Source organism: Typopeltis vanoorti, chromosome 1 (genome assembly GCF_054136105.1).
Source record: "Typopeltis vanoorti isolate ZY-2024b chromosome 1, IOZ_Tvanoo_1.0, whole genome shotgun sequence".
NCBI lineage: Eukaryota > Metazoa > Arthropoda > Arachnida > Uropygi > Thelyphonidae > Typopeltis > Typopeltis vanoorti.
In genome coordinates this window covers 58,510,435-58,530,953 of record NC_143549.1, presented here as the reverse complement: position 1 = coordinate 58,530,953, position 20,519 = coordinate 58,510,435, and the positions used below count along the sequence as shown (strand labels likewise).

At 35.3% G+C, this 20,519-nt stretch overlaps 1 protein-coding gene across 1 annotated transcript in view; it reads left to right on the top strand.

Annotated features, from left to right (window-relative positions):
• Rad1 (Radiation insensitive 1) overlaps positions 1 to 20,519 on the top strand; it is a 106,803-nt gene that overhangs the window by 4,889 nt on the left and 81,395 nt on the right. Inside the window, exons 2-3 of the mRNA XM_090390680.1 lie at positions 1,241 to 1,396; positions 18,741 to 18,835. Coding sequence (XP_090246806.1) covers positions 1,241 to 1,396; positions 18,741 to 18,835 — 251 coding nt within the window. The remainder of the gene's footprint in view (positions 1 to 1,240; positions 1,397 to 18,740; positions 18,836 to 20,519) is intronic.

Sequence of the window (20,519 nt, the reverse complement as noted above, 5' to 3'; positions counted from 1 at the left end):
ATATGGCCTCTCTCGATGAGTCTCTAACTCCCTGGAGGTCTCTCTTAATAATAATATAGCCACGTAAACTACACATAGTAGTATTATTATTAAAATGTGCACTCTTAGGTTTAATTTCCTGCAATCCTTGTCTCAGACATAACTTAATTTTGGTTAAAAGACTATATAATGTTTTTTTTTTTTTTATTGTTCTTTATGGAATTCAGTCGGTCTCTCTAACCAAGCAGTTGAGTCATTTTTCTGACTGTAACTTAGATACTGCTGTTATTAACATTTTTAAAGAAGTGTATTGTTGTTGTTTTTTTCCTTTTTACTGAAATTGTAAAATAAGCCTTGGAAGGGAAAAAATATGTTTCATATCATTTATTTCATTTGGGGAGAATTATGTACAAGAGAAACAGAACAGAAATTATCTCATCTGTTCTGTTTATACATCTGCAGTTTGTTTTTAACAAACTGCAGATGTATTCTCCACTGACTGTAATGCAACCTTGCATCAGAACAAAAATGTCGCAATTCACTAAGAGTGTTTTCTATTATGAACTGTTTTCCATATTAGCCTCTGAATTTATCAGTATATTCTAATAAAATATTTTGATATTAAACCATTTTTCATTATAGCACTAGCTAGCTGTTTTGTTTATTAAGAGCAGAAGAATATAATTTTGTTAATGATTTTTTTAAGATTTAAGATTTATTTAAGATTTTTTTTTTTTTGCAAAGAATAGCTTTTTTGTTGCGAATTTGATGAGATATTTTTAGCAAAAGAGCCCTGTTTCTAGCCATGAAAGAATGTACTCAGCTATCTATACAACATTAAGTGAGGGAATAATATTTGGTAAGCTGGTATTCTGGTGTCTAAGCATTGCGGCATGTTAGATGAGTAGTCATCATTGTACTGATCTCTAATGAAATTTACCTGACTCAGTACATATAAAACTTGACTTGGTGTTTCTTTTTCGGTCAAATTGAATGCTTGGAGATGAGTGATTTGCCTATGCTGCCAATTAGCAAATGCCACTTCTGTGAGGATTGATTTGCAAGTGACATCTACATAATATTATGAACAAAATACATATTAATCATAATCAAGAAATGTTAATTGTTTTTCATGCTATTTCTCACTGAATGAAATAATTTAAATTAATAGTTAAGTGTATGCTTGTTACTAAAAGTATTCTTATATTTAATTTAATTTTAACTCTTATTAAGTAAAATACTTTATCCTTTATTTTCGTAGACAGCCACGGTGTTTGCAAGTTCACATGGATTAAAAGTTACAGTAGAAGATTTCAAATGTGTTCAGGCCAATGCTTTTATTCAAGCATCAATTTTCCAGAAGTTTATTCTAAAAGAAGATACAATTGCTTTCAAAATTAATCTAACAGTGCTCTTAGTAAGTATTTAAAATGTATATATAGCACATACTATATATATATATTTCCATAACATATATATATATATTATGTATTTCCAGCCTGTGTGGAATTACAACTTGCCGTGGGCAGGCAAAACTATTATGCCTCACTTTCAACACATCGAACATTGGGTTATTCACCACCCAATTTAGCAGCACACTCCACTTGTTTACCACTTTCCATGCAAAAAAATATACTTGCTACTTCTTTATTCACATAACAGTTATACAGTTTTTCCAGGGATTATCTTTCATTTTCCCTTGCTATTATTCTGTTCAATATTTCTTCTATATCTATCTGAAACTTCTCTCGCCAACTTGTGTCTTGGTCATATCTCTCCCTCTTCTATTTATAACACACATTCCCTTAATCTCCCTTCCAAAGTCTTGAGACCGTTTTCTTAGTTCATCTCTTCCAGATATCCAGGTTAACACATTTATGTCCAAGAATCCAGATATGGACTGATTAACTTCTTATACAATGGCACTCTCATAACTTAGCCATAAAGGTGGTTCTAATTTAATCTTTTTAGATCTTCTGGTTTGTCTGAATTAGCCCAGCTTGTAAGAATTGAGAAGACTTTATTAGCTGAAGATGTTTTCGTCATCTAATTGTTATAAATCACAGTTTAAAAAAAGTTTATGCAAGATCGAGATCTAAAAGGCGCTAGCGTCACTGAAGCACGCAGCTGTGGATTTGAGCTGTTGTTAAAAAAAGTATTTTATAAAAGGTGTATAGTGTGAATTCTTTTGTGAATTGTGCTCCATTTTTTTCTCAGTGACAAGTGTTGTTTGGTGGTTCTGCTTTCGAGTTTTGTTGCTAGATATTGTGTTATTTTTGAGTTACCGAGAATGCAAGGTTAAAGTCGGGAGTATTGGCAGCAGAAAAAAAAGATAAGTTATTCATATTTGGTATAGATGCATATAGTGTTTATATATATGTATGTATACATTTAACGTTTATATATATGTATGTATACATTTAACGTTTATATATATATATACACATATATATACAGGTATCCCTCGATTAACACGGTTAATTAATCCCTCGATGTTACCACGTATATCAAAATCGCATTAATCAAATCTAATAATCAATGGTAAAAATTACAATTCATCCATGATCAATTACTGTATTAATAATTTGTTTTATGTGGTACTCTTTTAGGAAAGATAAAAAATGAATGCAAAGTAAGTGTTTAATAAATGCTTGTATTATGTATTTCCATTATTTACTGCAATTTTTTTATCAAAAGAAGTTATCAAGAGTCATTTGAGCAGTTTTAGTTTTTTCTCTTATCGGCATAAATTCTACGATAACAAGCAAAACGACTCTCCATACTTCAGCAAACAAGCATTAAAACATAAAGAAAAAAATACCTCAAATATAATACATGATGGTACAAATTAAGTGGATATTGAATCCAACATTATTTCAAACGAAAAAAAGAAACTACTAGAATTTCGTGCCGAATATATAGAAACTAAAAGTTTCGTCAGATGCTAGCATAAATAACTTTATAGGCAACTCGTAGTAAAGGTGGAGTAAGCTCCAGATCACTTTCCTTAGTATTTTCCATAAATGTAAAGCACATCTCCTAGAGGACATGTATGATAAATAAGTCTTTGGCTCTCTATTTTAATACATGATGGTTTATTTATTTTCAATTACAATCTAAAAATTATTGAACAAAGAATAAAAAAAAACTAAACCTACTGTACTGACATCGGAGGTTGTGGTATATCTCAGATACAGTTTACTGTCAAATATCACAAACTTTTACATAACATGTGTTAAACCAAACTGACAGCAAAAAAAACAGTGCAGAATATCACTCATAACATGTGAAAGCACAGCTACCCATGACCTCCAAGCTATACAATGAATTGTGTAAGAATATTTATATTAAACATTTTGCTTGTATCTCTCAGATCAGCTGCGAGCTCCTCAGGGTTAAAGGCGTGTTAATCAAAACTCTTGCCATGTATATCAAGGGATTGCCGCAATTAATTTTGCAGTGATAATCAAATCCGCGTTAAGCAAAACCGTGCTAAGCAAGGGATACCTGTGTGTGTGTGTGTGTGTGTGTGTGTGTGTGTGTGTGTGTGTGTGTGTGTGTGTAAGCAAGGGATACCTGTGTATATATATGTGTGTGTGGGTATGCATGTGTGTATATATATATGTGTGTGTGTGTGTGTGTGTGTGTGTGTGTGTATATATACATGTGTGTGTGTGTATATATATGTGTGTGTGTGTGTGTGTGTGTGTGTGTGTGCGTATATGTATGTATGTGTGTGTATATATAATACAGTGTTTATATAGCATTTATATATAATTAACAATTACTTTAGTAGTTCCTCGGCAGTAAGGAATGATGGCGGATTCAGCTGTAATCGCAAATGTCGTGTCACCAAGTCCTCTGCCATTTAAGAACTCTATTATACGTAATAAGGGGCTTTGTGTGATGTATGCATCTTGGGAGTCGGATATGTGGCTGGAACGGGAAATGGATATCGGAAGACGAGTAGTGTGATAGGAGAGAATGAAGAAAAAAATATGAATGAGAAAATAATAGTTGATAGTGTGGAAGGCGTAAGTAACTGTAAAGTTTCGGAGATGGTTTTGTTTGGGAGAATGAATTTGGATGAAGAGTGACTGACTTGCAGAGAGAGAGAGATGAGCTGAAAGAGGAGGTGGGATGTCTGGTGAATGAGATGAGAAGTATGAAAGATGAGATTAGGAGAATGGAAGAGATAAATGCAAGATGAATCAGAGTAGGGGGGAGAGAGAGTTTTGGGAATGATAGAAGAGGAGAGAATGGAAACAGTAGGAGAGAGGGAATGAGAGAGAGGGGTATGGGAATGCTAGAAGAGAAAATAGAAACACTAGGAGAGATGGAATGAGAGAGAGAGGTATGAGAATGCTAGAAGAGAAGAAAATAGGAGCAGTAGAGGAGAGGGAATGAAAGAGCCATATGGGAATGATAGAAGAGGAGAGAATGGAAACAGTAGAAGAGAGGGAGTGAGAGAGAGTTATCAAAATGATAGAGGAGAGGAGAATGGAAACAGTGAGAGAGAGGAAATAAGAAGAATGCGAGGGAGTGCTGGAACCAGAGACAGAGTGATGGGAGGACAGCAGATAAGTAGGGGAACACAGAGAGAAAGGATTAGAGGAGAGAGAGTGAGGGATGCAGGTGAGCAATCATGGAACAGAGTGGTTTGAGGTGTGATGTACGGAGACTCAATGATCTCTGGTGTGCAAGATAGGATGCCAGAGGTGTGTTTGCCTGGAGGGATGATAGAAAATGTTACTATGGCAATTAAGAGGGGTGAAAGGATGGATGAAATGATTGTGATAGTGGGCATGAATGACTTGAGAGGCAGTGTAAATCGGGCGGCAAGAGATCTGAGATTCTTGCTTGAAGTTGTGCAAAAGAAAATGCAGAGAGGGAAGATTGTGTGTGTGTGTGTGTGTGTTGCCCAGGTATGATAGGGACGAGCTGACCAGACGAGCAGCAATACTGAATCGCATAATAGCCAGAATGTGTGAGAAGAGAGGATTGGAATACGTGGATGCTTGGAGGGCGTTTGAGGACGGAAGGGAACTGTATGCTAGGGACTGCTTGCATTTGAATGAGGAAGGACGAAGGCATCTGGAAAGATTGTGCTGTTTTCTAAACGAGTCAGTGTGTCAATGCAGGGAAACTAGAATTCCCAGGGTGGATGGTAGCAGGGGATGGCCTCTTGTGGGAATGGGTGCTTGGGGGGGGGCGGCATCAGGTAACACTGAGCCCCATGGGGGGGGTTGAGAGGGGACAATGATAGGTATAGAAGCAGTGACATTTTTATGCTTTACACTAATGCCAGGAGTATCCAAAATAAAGGAGATGTTGTGGTGCCGATAGCATCAATCTGGCCAAAGATTATTGGGATCTCTGACATGTGGTTGACTAAGGATGATATAATAACTGGAATTGAAGTGGCAGTGTACAGCATTTTTCAGCAGGATAGGAAAGGAAAACATGGTGGTGGAGTACTGCTTATGATAAGTGATGACTTATGTCCTCTAAGAGTGAAGTCTTTGGAAGGCAGTGACCAGGCCTGGCGTGTGCAAAGTGTGCAATATACACAGGTGCCACAGAAGAAATGGCACCTAAAAGATGTCAAAAAATAGGAGATAAGAATTTAAACGAACAACTAATGTTACAGAATGGTACATATAATTATGAATGTACGTCATCTTCCGTTCAGGCCCCTTCACATCTTCCTGGAAATGAACAAATAAATTCTGAAATTGTATCCAGGACCAGATTATATTACTGTAATTTTTGATTAAAATTTATGAAAATATACCTAAAATTTTTTTTTTTTTTTTTTTTTTTTTACCTAAAATAGTTCTTTATTTTTTGATATATCATAAATCAACGTGTGATTAATTGTTGAGTTCCGTGTAAAAAAAATTGTATAAACAGGACTAATCCATAGGTAACATTATACTGTAAAGCGGTTTTCATTCGTTTTTCATTTCCTGTTCGTTTTATTCACACTTTATTCAAAAAAAACTTTTTTGGAAAGACACTGAACATTAATCGCACACACAAGAAAAATACTAGGCGCCGGTGCTGGCAGTGACAAATGGTTTTGAAAGCATATGGTGTTAGGTAGAAGTGGCCAAGACAGGATATTTAGTGGGGTGTTGCTATAAACCAGGGAGCACAGAGGGTGGGAACCAGGAGATGTTTAGGCAGTTGAACTTGGCAAGTGTAAGAAGAATGATTGTTATGGGAGATTTTAACTATAGCAATATAAGCTGGGAAGAGGAAAATGCAAGTAGTAAGAAGGGGATAGAATTCTGGAATTCTTGAGGGACAAATGTCTTTGGCAGCATGTAATAGAGGGAACAAGAGTTTCAAGAGTTTTGGATTTGGTCATAGAAGAGCTGATAATAAGTGAGATGACATCCCTCCCACCACTTGAAGAGAGTGACCATGTGGTTTTGACTTGGAAAATAAACAGATATGCAGGTGTATCAAAGAAAAGGGAACGTATGTGGAATTAAAAGGCAGGTGATTATAATAGTCTTAGGTATCAACTAGGGGCAGTTCCATGGAGGGCCGAATTGAAAGGTCAGGATATCATTAGTGCTTGCGAAATTGTGAAAGAATATTTGTTAGCAGCAATAGTAAGCTGTGTTCCATGGGTGAAGAAGCGGACACAATTTGGTGTAAAGTGGATGACAGATGATATCAAACAGGAACTGCAGTTGAAAAAGAGATTATGGAAGAGATATAAGAAGAGAGAGGTGGAGGACAGATACACGAAGAATATAAGACGCAGGCCAGGAGAGTGACCAGAATGGTGAGGAAGGCAAAACTGGAATATGAGAAGAGATTGGCACTAAGATCCAAAGAAAATCCTAGGAAATTTTTTAGCTATGTGGCCAGTAGGTGGAGAAACGATTGTGGAAGAATGACATTGCAGGATAAAAATGGGAATAGAGTGACTGATGCAGAGGACATAGTGGAGTTGTTCAATGAGTACTTTATTAGAGTATTTCATTCTGGAGGAGGTTTTAATACTAGAGGGATAGGGCAGGTTCAAGGTTTAGAGGTGCAAGAGGAGAGTGTGTTCCAAATACTGAGTACTCTGGATACCAGTAAAGCCGGGCTGGATGGTATTTCACTACGAGTTTTGAGAGAATGTGCTAAAGAACTGACTCCGTTGACCTGGCTTTTTAATAAAAGTCTGGCTGCGGGAAAGGTACTCAGGGAATGGAAGGAAGGTAAGCTAGTGTCACTGCATAAGGGTGGTAGCAGACTGGAAGTGTCTAATTATAGGCTTGTTTGTGTGTCATCAGTAGTTATTAAGGTCTTGGAGAAATTAGTGAGGGACTGTATACAGCATTGGGCAGATGAGGGTAATGTTATCTGTGAGAATCAACATGGATTTGTTAAAGGGTGCTCTTGCTTTAGGAATATGATTGCTTTTTATAATAAAGTGACAAGAGCAGTTTATGAGGGAAAGGCATATACTGCCATTTTTTTGGATTTTGCAAAGGCATTTGACAGGGTGCCACATGATAAGTTGATATTTAAGTTGCAGCGCATGGGTTTAAATGTCAGGTTAGTCAAATGGATTCAAGATTGGCTGACTGATAGGTATCAGAGAGCTGTGTATGGTGAGACATTATCAAGGAAGTAGAAGGTTACAAGTGGTATTCCACAGGGTTCAGTACTGGGACCCATATTGTTCAACCTTTATATCAATGATATTGTCAATGGATTGCAAGGGGACATTCAGTTGTTTGCAGATGATATGAAGCTGGGAAGGTTTGTCAGTAATAGTGCAGATGTGGCAGTCCTGCAAGAGGATTTGAATAAACTAGACAGATGGGCAAATGAATGGGGGGGTGTCGGTTCAATGCAGCAAAATGTAAAGTCTTGAGGTTTGGGATTCATTGATGGGAGGATGCATACCCGATTGGAGGAGGTATGGGGGAGGTAAGAGATCGGGGGGGGGGTGATGATTGATAGAAAACTGAAATTCAGGGAGCATGTTGCAAAGGTGGTGAGGGTAACTCAGAGGATTGCTGCAATACTGAGAAGGACGCTGACCTGCAGAGATAAATGAGTTATCATTCCATTGTATAAGACCCTGATCAGACCACACTTAGACTATTGTTCACAGATTTCATCTCCAAGATTTGAAGGGGATAAATTGACTATGGAAAGGGTACAGAGGCTATGGTTTCAGGACTGTACAATATGAGTTATGAGGATCGACTGAGGGAATGTGGACTGCAGAGTTTGGTGGATAGAAGGGGAGGTGATATGATCGAGACTTTTAAACTGTCGAGAGGCAGTTACAGGATAGACATTGGAGAGTTCTTTCACTTGGTGGAATGGTGGGAAGGAGCAGCAATGATAAGGGGCCATCCCTGGAAGTTATGAAAGGAGGCTGTGCACAAGAGGGTGAGGAGTAGTTTCTTAGCGTGGAGGGTGGTTGAACCTTGGAATGCATTGCTTGAGAGAGTGGTTGGAACGGAAATGGTCAATGGGTTCAAGGAGTGGTATGATAAACTTTGTGTTTCCTATAAACAACCTCCCAAGATGAGTCTTTTGACTCCATGGATGCCTTGATAATAATAATAAAAATTTAAGATCTTGGTTAAAGCTATTAAAATGCTTTAATTTTGACACACACACAGCAAAGACAGTTTTACATTGTGTGTGTGTGTGTGTAAAAACTGAAATGGCTTAAATTGTTTAAATTGAATAATTTAAAGTCTGTTTTTCATACTGATGTTTAGAGGCAAACATGCATCTAGGATAATAATTAACTAACAAAATTTATTTAGCTATTAATTTATATGCTGTATCATCCTGTCATCGAAGCATTTTTATTGGCACACAGATATACACTTAGCATGCAAGAAGGCAGGATCCTACAGTCCTAACTGGTGCTCTGTATCTGTGCAGTGGTTAAATTTAGCTGAAGATTGCTAGATGATTGTCTCCATATTTTTGGTAATGTAAGGTAATTGAATTTGTTTAGAAAATAGTCTTTCAGATTTATAACTGCCTTTGTATAAAAGGGAGTTGTATCCATGGTCATGGTTTGTTCTTCTAATCTGGAAAGCTAGTTTTTGTGTTCTTTTTAGATGGATATTAGTTGTTCTTCCACTTTGTCCAAAGCATGTTAGTTTGCAGATCAAGGGATATTGGATTGGAAACACTAGGGATATCCCTAGTATGATCTAAGTTGGTGGTTCTTAATCTGGGTGGTAGCACCCTCCCCCCCGAGCTGCTGTGAATGCTGAGGGAGGGGGCTGTAAGTATTATAATACTACTAATATAATAAAAAGCAAAAATTCCATATTTAATCTAGCATCCCTATTTATATTGTATATCAGGCAATACTGTTCAAATTTAGTTGTTACTTATTTCTTAGAATTTTTACATTGAAAGTTAAGTAATTCGGCTACTTTTTGGTCTTAAATTTTCTACATTTTAATAATAACCCAAATTAATTATGAAAATAATTAATTTGGGCTATTTTTAACAGAATTCACTTTCACTACTATTATTAGCTTTATCTACTACTTTTCCTAATGCCCACGTTACAACCCTGGTTTGCAGTTTACATCTAGCCAGTGATTATCATGTGGTGCATTTCATTGATATTGTGAAGCACTGTAGCCCATTAAAATGTGTGAAAAAAAAAGAAAGTGTCATCAATATGCAAGTGAATAATTAAAATATGGAGTTATTCCATCTATAAATAATGAGCTACCAGTGTGCTTAATATGTGAAAAAACTTTCTGAAACAAAGGAATGAAGCCTTCAAGAATGATTGAGCATTTAAGAAAAAAGCATCCAAATAAAGCAAAAAAGAATGTGGAGTACGTTTGTGAATTAAAGACTAAATTTAAAAATTGTTCTGGACTTAATTGCAAGACGAGATTTCTGCATTTCCCAAGTAGTCTACAAATAATAGATCATGATTTGATATTAGATACAGATTTGGATTGTTATTGTTCCCATCTTCTGACATTGAAAGAAAACTTGATGATCAGATTCAAAGACTTCGATGAGCTTAAAATACCCAATTGGGTCATAAATCCATTTCTTTCTGATGCCACTTCTGTTCATCCAAATTTGTGTGGAGAATTTATTGACTTAAAAAAAAAGATTTTGAAGCTCAAATACAATTTCAGCAGCATGTATGAAAGATTCTGACTGAACATGCAATGCAAGTATCCTCAGCTTTGGCAAGAAATAAAATTACTGCTCATTGCTTTTCCTTCTTCATAGTTGGTCGAGAAAGGATTCAACGTCATGTTGCAATTGTTAGCTAAGCAGCAAAATAGATTGCAAATAAGTGAAAGAGATTTCAGACTTCGTTTGTCAAACATTGAACCTAATATTGAAAAATTAGCAGGATCTCATCAGGCTCAGGATAGCTATTAATGATTGGCTTATTAAATACAATAAGTTTACATCTTTTTTGAGTAAAATTAATTTGTATCGAAGTCATTAATTTTTAATTAACTATCAGTTCAAATATGTTCAAATATAATTTAGGTTTGCCTAATAATATATTATAATTATCTTATTGAGTTCATTAACCTAGTATAAAATTGAGTAGGGGTGCCAGGCCATACAAAAAGTTGAAAGGGCTGTCAGGCAAAAAAAGGTTAAGAACCACTGATCTAAGTGAAGAGCATCTTCATGTAAGCTGATAAAGGTAATTAATTTTTGGTATGACTCGAAGGAGGTATATTTCTTATACCTTTCAACGATGCATGACATTTTTTTTTAGTCTCCCTGCATGTAAGTTTTATTGCACTGTTCCGTTTTTTTTTTTTTTTTTTTTTTTTTTTTTTTTTTTTTTTTTTTTTTTTTTTAGGGGGGAATTTGTGGAGGAAGAGAGTTCTGTTGATTTTTCAATAAGTCATTTACAATGAATATAAGTTAATGATGAGCAAGGCTGTAGTCATTCTTTCTCTCTCTCACTCCTATTAGCATATTTTTTTAAATATTTATTACATTATAATGTACTTATATATATGCCAAAATCTCTTTACATAATTGGAAAACGTAGCCAAATAATAATCTTCAAATTATATTTACAAATGAACCTATCAATCAATAAGCAATAGCTAACATGAATTCTACTATTGCAGATCAACAGTAGAATTTTTTTATTTACATCATACACTTTTGAAACAATTTGAAAATTTGAAACTATCAAGCAGTTGCACTTTATCATTCTTAGCAGATTTCCAAGGTATATATTCAGAGGCCTGTTATGGTCTGTATTTTGCCTTCTGCAACTGGGTCAGTAGCTTAGTGGCAGAAAGTTCCATGTTTGATCTTTAGAGCAGTGTTTCCAGATTATGTTAAAATAAAAAATATTTTAAAAAAACTTCAGTCCACTCACAAGAGTAATCTGCTATAGGTTAATACTGTTATGTTAGTAATGTTCATGGGTAGGAGTCATTAAAAAAAATAGCATCACTCCTCAATATCAGTAAATTAACAGTTTATAGATTTGACCCTTTAAACTTAAGAAAATCATCTACAGAACCCATTATTTCAGATATTAAAATATTCTCTTAGGGTTAAGGACCACAAGATGGTAACACTTGTTAGCCATCTCTTCACTGAATGCTGCTTAAAATTAGCAATAGTCTTCGGCCAGCTATTTCTGATTGGCTATCAATGGAGATTGAACTGCCCACTCAGTCTCCAAACATTAGTTGGGGCTGAAACATCCTTGCCTACTCACTGTAGGGGGGGGGGGGGGAAGACATTAGCTGAACTGTTAGGTTTAGATCCCACCATATTTGTGAATGTCTTTAAGTGAGAGATGAATTTCATTGTGAGACTGCCACTCTGCTTATTTGGAGGACTTTAGTCACCTGAAGAATTTTCATGTTTAGTCTCTAGACCAAATATGAAACATCTTAATAGGACTTTTATCTAGCCTTCCTACCCACAGTACTAATACTAATAGCTTATAAATTTATAATAAGCTTTTGTAAGTAGGATTCACAATAAAAAAAAAATATGAAGAAAATGCAGATCACATCCAACTTCTGAATGATGTTCTTACAATGGGGAAGCAAGTCAAAATCTTTAACTCATTACCGAAGAGAGAATAGATCAGTTAACAACCTGTCTTTCACCACATTTTCTTTCAGATGATTCATTCTTTTATTCTCTCCACTATAATCACTATCATCACCTTCCCTTCTTATATTATTAGATTATGAGGACAGATTGTGAATATGTGGATTACAGACTCTGCTTAACAGAAGAAAGAGGGGTGATATGATAGAGGTCTATAAACATTTGAATGGGTGTTATAGCATATCTTGGAAGTACAGGAAGATGGTTGATGTAAAATCAAAGATGAGACAAGGATGCACATTATCTCCATTGTTATTCTTCATCTATATGGATCATATTATGGAAGAAAGTGGCATTAGAATTGAAGATATCAAACTTAGCTCCTTGCTTTATGTAGATGATGTTTTACTCCTAAACACATCTAGTGCAAGTCTCCAGGATTCTCTAAATAAATTGAATAGCAGCTGTAACAAATTTTGCATGATAATCATCAATAAAAAAGACCAAAACTATGAAAATAGGCTGAAACATTGAACACATGAACTGCATTCTGAATGGAGCCTATAGAGCCTATATAACAAGTAAAATATTTCTGCTATTTAGGCACAGTTTTTAGTAAAGATGACAAGTTAAATCTGGAAATAAACAATGGAATAAGCAAAGATGGTATGGTATGGTAGCTAACTGAATAAATTTATATGGAATAAGTGAGAAATTAGCCATAATACCAAACTAGCAGTTATACAAGACAGTGTTCCTATAAGTTTTAATTTATGGATCTGAGAGTTGGGTTAGAAATAAAGCACTTGATCAAAGACTAGAGACCATAGATATGAGAGTTCTGTGAAAATTAGGGAGTGAACAAATGGCATCAGTAGCAGAATCTTAGTAAAAATGAAGGTTTTAGAAAGGAACTTGACATTGTTAGCATCCAAGAATGTATAAGCAGATCTAATCTGCATTGGTTTGGCAAAACAAGTGTTTGATGCCAAGATGGCAAGAAAGACACCTAGAGGAAAACCAAGGTCTAGGTGGACTAATTTAGTCAGAAGTGCCTTTAAAAGCATGAAATATTAGACACAACAATTTTGGAGTGCTCACAAATAATAGACTGCTAGTAGATAATTTGGAGTAAAATTGTGGATAGGAGATTAATAATGTATACTTAATTACCTAGTGTCATAATTAAGTATGCATTATTATAATAGTTATAATAGTAGCATGAATACCCCTTGACTATACATAACAGAAAATTGATGATGTATATTGGAAATAAGACTTCTTCATTAATTCAACCTTGGTCTCTCTTCTGTATATGGTTTCCACTGATAAGACCTCAAAGGTCAAAACTGATCCAAGTGATGCCCTCCCTCCCAAAATGCATAGTATTATGCACATCTGAAAGGAATTGCTTTGATTATGAAGTTTATTCATGAAGATATTTCATGAATAAACTTTGTTTTCTTACAATTCTTTCAGTTTTAATTTAATGAATTGTTTTAGTTATAATAGGCAGAATAGTTTGGAGTCTTGACAGGTAACAGACTGATTTGGAGGAAAATTGTAGATAGAAAGTTGGTAATGATGTAATTTTTCATGTAGTACTATCATATCCTGTACACCTCTTGACGGTATATATCAGGAATTTGATGATGATGATGAGGCAGAATAATGTGATCAGGTCTGATGTGTTCTTTCAGATGTGTTCATGTTCTGCCATGTCTACTAAATATGTAAGTTGGGTATTGCACTAAAGAGAAACCTTTTGCCTTCTCCCAACCTAGAGGTGGGGGGGGGGAGTCAAAAAAAAAGTGCTCTTTCTTTAATGCTGAAGTTCTTTGATCTTAAATGAGATTTCAACCCAGATCTCCTTTCTGGAAAAGTAATGTATGATGAATCCAAACAACCAACCACTGAGAAATCAGCCCATTTTTCTCAGAGAGCAGTTTGCTGGTTGGATAATTGAAGGATTGTATAATTGTATAACTGAAAGTACAATTACATGATGTACTAAAAGTCAGTGGACACACTAACCCATTCATTGACCAATTAAATGAAGTGGACAGACTTATGTGTTCGTCGTACATGTTGTTTATTTTTTAACGGTATATATTAGAACACTGAAAAATAAGTAAATAATTAATTTATTAACTTATTGCTGATATTTTGCTGGTGTTATAACCCGCATCTTCAGAGCACAATAACACAGTTTGTCACAATACCCAAGACTATAACAACATGGTGTAATCAACGGACTAGTTAAACAAAATTGTAGCAGCAACACAAAGACTAGAGTCCTGATTTTGGCACTCTCTATCCGAAAAAAAAAAAAAAAAAAAAAAAAAAAAAATTGCAGCTATCACATAAGACTAGAATCCTAAACAGAGAAAAAAACCAGTACTAGTTTTTTCTTAAGATGACTGTCTCCCAGATTTTAGGCAAATTTATACAACCATATTTGTTGAGATTTGGAGTGTGTTTCAGGGCTTCTGTTGCATCTAAGAATAATCTCTCTGACTTGTAAGAGCTTCTGTGTAGTACTTTTGTGTTCTTCCAGTTGATCCTGTGTGCAGGGGGTATCCAGAGCATGATCAGGCTTAGCAGACCATGCTCTCTGGATACCCATAGTGATAATGCCGGATGTATCTTTTGTGTTCGTTGATGCAGATGTTCACAATTCTTCATGTTTGACTGCAGTAGGCTTGCTTACATGAGCAGGGTACTTCGTAGACACCTGGATGTGATAAAGGGATAATGCTGTCCTTGCATGAGCAGATAAGGGTTGCTTATTTGCCACATGGTCTGAATGTGGTGCGTAGTTCATATTTATTAAGAATTCTTGAAATATTTTCGGATGTGCCTTTAATGTATGGGATGGTGACTGTTTTGTTATAGTTCTCTGTGGCGGATAGTGGGAGGGGTTTCTTAGGAGCATTTAGTATTTTGTTTATCTTATGGGGATTATAGCCATTGGCCAAGAAGGTATGGCGTAAGTGAGCCAGTTCAACAGCCAGCGCATTGTCATTGGAACAGATTGCTTTCACTCTGTGGGTTAGCATTTTTAAAATGCCATATTGTTGAGAAGGGTATGGCATTGATGGTGGTTATGCTGGTTACCAGTGAAATATCAGCAATAAGTTAATAAATTAATTATTTACTTATTTTTCTGTGTTCTAATATATACCGTTAAAAAATAAACAATTAAATAAAGGTTCATTCATTTGTATCTCTGATAATTGAGAGCTCACTGTATTATAATATTCAGATAAGTGAAGAACACTAGTTAAATAGGACCAAAAAAGAAATGTAAAAAATCATAAAACAGTGATTTTTTTTTTTAAATTTAAAACAACTATGGAGTGCTTAAGGGTCGAACGTATAACTGGGAGGAGACCTCCATGTAGCCTTTTAAAGAATGCGGAGAACTGACTTGAACTTCTGATCCAATGTTCAGTCCTCACTTTCTTGTGGTGCACCCTGTTAAGTATCTATCTGGATGCTGAATGAACAAGGATGGGTTAATGATTTGGGATTTAGCCGACCAAATTGTATTTTTATTGGCTTACACCACATTGTAAAATGATGGTACAATATGACAATTTCATTCCAGCTCGGGTGTTGCCTAGTTAAACAACCCCTATTGTTTTTCTCAGGGAATCAGGACAAACAGTGAAAAGTCAGCTACTGGAACAAATTCCAGAACCCATCCCAACTCAACATCAACAGAGTTCAAGATTTGTTACTATCAACGTAAGAAGCATCCATGGAAAAGAAATGGAACCAGCAGAATAATAAGTACAGAGATCAACATAGTAGGCATGGCTGAAACAAAGAAGATAGAAACAGGGGATCTTTCTAAGCGATAAATGCACAGTGTTATACTCTGGCAAAAACAATCAGGGAAAAGAGGGAGTAGCCATAGTATTAAACACTAAATATGAGGATAATCTTTGAAAGCTTGAATAATCAAGAAGATTAATAATCTTCTTGAATAAGTTTTTTCCTCCTGTCTCCAGTACACAGCTGATATGATAAATGAATTATTTTTCATAAGATAAGAATGGCTGCTATCATTGACTGTCCTTAATGAATGTGAATGTTTTTCAACATACAACTATACTACTGTAAACAAATTCTGTGACTAAATAAATAAGCATTTGGCAGGGTGTTGCTATAGGCTTGGCATTTCATTTGATGGATATGAAGAAATGCATTGCCATACTCAGAGGAGAATTATCCAGATATCGATTGGGTATCAAAAAAAAATAATAAGAATGAAGGAGAATTTATTGAGCTGTTGCATCACAACTTTCTCAAGAAGCATGTGAAAGAAGTAACTTGAGAACAATGAATGTTAAATTTGATCACAGCATCAGGGGTCTCAGTTAAGAATATGACCATTTTGCCACTAGTTGGTGACAGTGATCATAATGTGTATTGACTTGGAAAGTAGCTGAATGTATGGATGTTCCAATCAGGACAGGCTATAAACTACTGAACTACAAATATGAATATTATTACAAACAGAAAAATACTATCTTTGGATCTATGGTATCAGTTGTTGATACCATGGAATAGCAGTGCATGGGAACTTTGAAAAGATGCTTAAATGAGGCAATATCTGGATGTGTCCCTAGAGTTCAAAGAACAAATAGAATGGGAGTAAAATGGATGGGTGGATGACCTCATTAAACAAGAGATCTGTAAGATGATTTGGAATATTGTGAGAATATCAGTGAGTAGTTATGAAATATATAGAGCTCAGCCCAGAAAAGTTATGAGTATTTTATGGAAAGCTAAGTTGGAATATGAAAAGAAATTGGCTGCACAGGCTAAAGGCAAGTCATAAGAATTTCATAGTTATGCTGTAAGTAAAAGACGGAATGAATCTGAAAGAACTTTATTTAAATGCAGATGGTACAAACACCTGGTGTTAACTTGTGTATATACTATAGTGCACAGTGCTGCTATTATTACTACTACTACTACTGCATTGGCTGAAGTGGTAAAGGTGCATGAGAATGAGGTTCTAGATCTGTTGCATAACCTGGATAAGAATTTGGCATTTGGGACAGATTGGATGTCAGCATGCATGCTAAAGGAATGCTCAACCAGACTGGCTAGGATCTTGACTTGTTTGCATACTTTGAGTCTTAGCTCAGGAAAGATTCCACAGGAATGAAAAGAATCTATAATAATCTCATTGCACAAGGGTGGTGCAATCTCTTTACTAATTGTTAGGATTTTAGAAGAGAAGTTGGTAAGAACTCACATACAGGAATGAATGCACAATCAAAATATACTTTGCAAGGAACATTATGGGTTTATTAAAGGGAGGTGATGTCAATTTGTTCATGTGTTTTGTGATAATGTTATGGCTGAGTTGGATAAAGAGAATGGATACACTGTGATACTGTTGCTAAAGTATTTGATAGGATAGCACATGAAAAGCTGTTGCATAAATCAGGGAATATAGGATTGGAATCTTGTTAGTGTATATTCCAATTATGCGCTTTGGTATGATGCAATATCCAACAGCATATTATATTGGTGGGGTTATGCTTGGCATAACTGACGAGACTAGAGATTTTGGAGTTATGATGGATAGAAAGTTGAAATTGAGCCTCCCTAGCTCAGTCAGTATGGATGAAGCCCTTTGTCAGAAAGACTTGGGTTCGATTCCCATCAGTGACATGAACAACCTCTATCTGGTCCCTTTCGACTAAAGGTGAGTTAGCTAGTCTCATATGGAGATAAGGTTTTTTTTTCACCTGGAAACTCGAGTTTTTCGTCCACCTAAAACAGGCAAACTAGCCCGTGAATACATGCATCTATAGAAATAAGACATACCAGGAGGCAGAGGGCTAACCACCTTATCCTTGATATGGTAGTGGTTAAGTGTAGAAAAATCCTCGACACTGCAAGGTAAAAGAGGAGGGAAGGAAGAAGAAGAAAGTTGAAATTCAAATATCACATAACAAAAATTGCAAGTACAACTCCAAGGATAATTGCAATTTTGAAACAAACATTGACATGTAAGGATGTGGAAGTCATTTTGCCTCTTTGCAGGGGATTGATATGACTGAACCTGGACTGTTGTGTGCAGATTTGGTCTCCTCGGTTGCATAGGGATAAAAGAAGCTGTGCAAAGGCTGCAAAGAGGAGTTATGAAGATGATATTGAGATTATGAGGATAGATTGAAAGTATGTGGACTGCAAACACTAGACAGAAGGAAGGATGATGATGATAAAACATAATGAATTGGTAAAAATGCAATTAGAAAGCTTGAAATTAGTTTCCAATTTTTTTTTACAAGAGGATGTAGTTAGGCATTTAAATTCCTAATTTTAATTAAAATAGTTTTATAAAAGCTGAAAGTTTCTTAATTTTTATCTAAATGCCTCTCTGTACTGCTTGTAAAAATATGGAAACTAATTTCATGCTTTCTAATTGTATTTTTTTTTTTTTTCTATTTGAGTAGTAAGTAATGTGTATTTCAGCAAATGAATATCATTTAAAAATTAATGCTTCACAGTTAATTTGGTGTATCTTCAGGTGTGTGTGTGTGTGTGCATTATTACTATTTCATACTTATTTGTTTTTAAAATAGGATTCACTGTTTTAATTAATTAATTTATACTTAATTTCTGATTTTTTTTTTATTACTATTATTTTTCTGTTATAGGAATGCTTAAACATTTTTGGAAATAGTAACATTCCTGGTATAACAACTGCTCTAAAGATGTGCTATGGTGGATATGGATGTCCACTTATTTTAGTGTAAGCATGTTCGTTATTATATGACCTTGGATACATTTACATTCTATACTTGCAGCAATTTTGTTAATTTTAGACCTTTTTGTGCTATAAAAATAAAAAGTAAAAAAAAAAAAATACTGAATGTTTGATTTAGTAATAGAATGGTTATATATAGCTGACTTGTACCCTTGAACACTTGTAGAGACTACAGGAGTAATTTGTTTACTGCTTACCACATTTAATAATTTTCAAATTAATTACTTCAGATATCCAGAATGTCCACAGTTTTGATATTATCTCTGATCTTTTTCAGTATTGTATTCTCCATTTTGAAATGCTCTTCAATAGCCTAGAAAATATTTTGCCACCTTCATGATTCGTATTCTTATCTATAGCTAAACAACAGTCTTCCAATAACTTATTTGAATTACTTTTACTCATAATTTAGTTCTCCTACATTTTTCTGCTGATTTATTCGCTAGGAATTTTCAATCTGCATCCTTCTTTTTCAGAAATTGCCTCTTTAACCTCTTGTATCCACTACTGAGGTGTGGTTTTTTCTGTCTGCCGATGACTTCACTACATGCCTCTCTAGTAGAATCTGTCAATGTCTTCTTTGGAGTTTGCCACTGAGACTCCAAGGTTTGGTTCTTGTTTTCAAAGTCTCATTTTTTTCTTGAATGATTTATACAGTTGAGTCTGTATAAATATAAAGTTGTGCAACTTCATTCTAAAAGTTGCACAACTTTAATTCTTTTTAAATCTTTGTTACATATTTTTTATTTTCAATATGATATTAATTTTTATTTTGCTTAAAACTAAGTGATATAATAATGATAGATAGAATAGTAATGACAGATTGATTGAAAGATAGATTAAATGTGACACAATTAAGACAGAGAGTAGAAGTATTGATAGAAAGAATAGTGGTATGATACTAAGAGTTGGTTGTAATGAGGGAGATAGCTCAGTTACATGGAATGATATTTTAGGAGGGCCATAATCGCAAATGACATTATGCGCAGGTTATGCAGAAGGTGTGGTGTGGAATTCGTGGACGTGTGGAATGTGTTTGATGGGCTAAAGGACTTATACAAGATGGATGGCCTGCATTTGAATGGACTTGGTGTGCGAAGACCGGAAAAAGTGTTGCTGAATGAAGTGAAAATGGATGTGCAGAACTAGGGAAACTAGAACTACCAAGGATGGGAGGGGGAGTGGATATGCAGACATCAGTGAGACAGTTGAGTGTAAAAATGTATATAATGTACCTGAGCCAGCACTAAGGACAAAAAATGGGAATGGGACATTTAGAATAACGCATCAAGATAAGGGTGGGATGACAAAGGGATCACTACATTTCATGTATACTAATGCCAGGAGTATTAGGAATAAGAAGGAAGAATTTTTGGCCTTGATTGGCTCCTCCTGGCCACAGGTTATTGGCATTAGTTAAACATGGCTGACGAAAGATGATATAGTTAGTGGGATAGAATGTGTAGGTTATAGTGTGTTTAGGAGGGACAGAGAGAATAAAATGGGGGGAGGGGTGTTATTGATGATAGCTGATGAACTGCAGCCAAGGAGAATTGAAGTTGTATTGCAGGATAGTGAAAGGAGCTCATTTGAGGCTATTTGGTGTGAGATTGAGACTGGCAGAATAAAATATACAGTTGGGTGCTGCTATAGACCAGGTGATGGAATA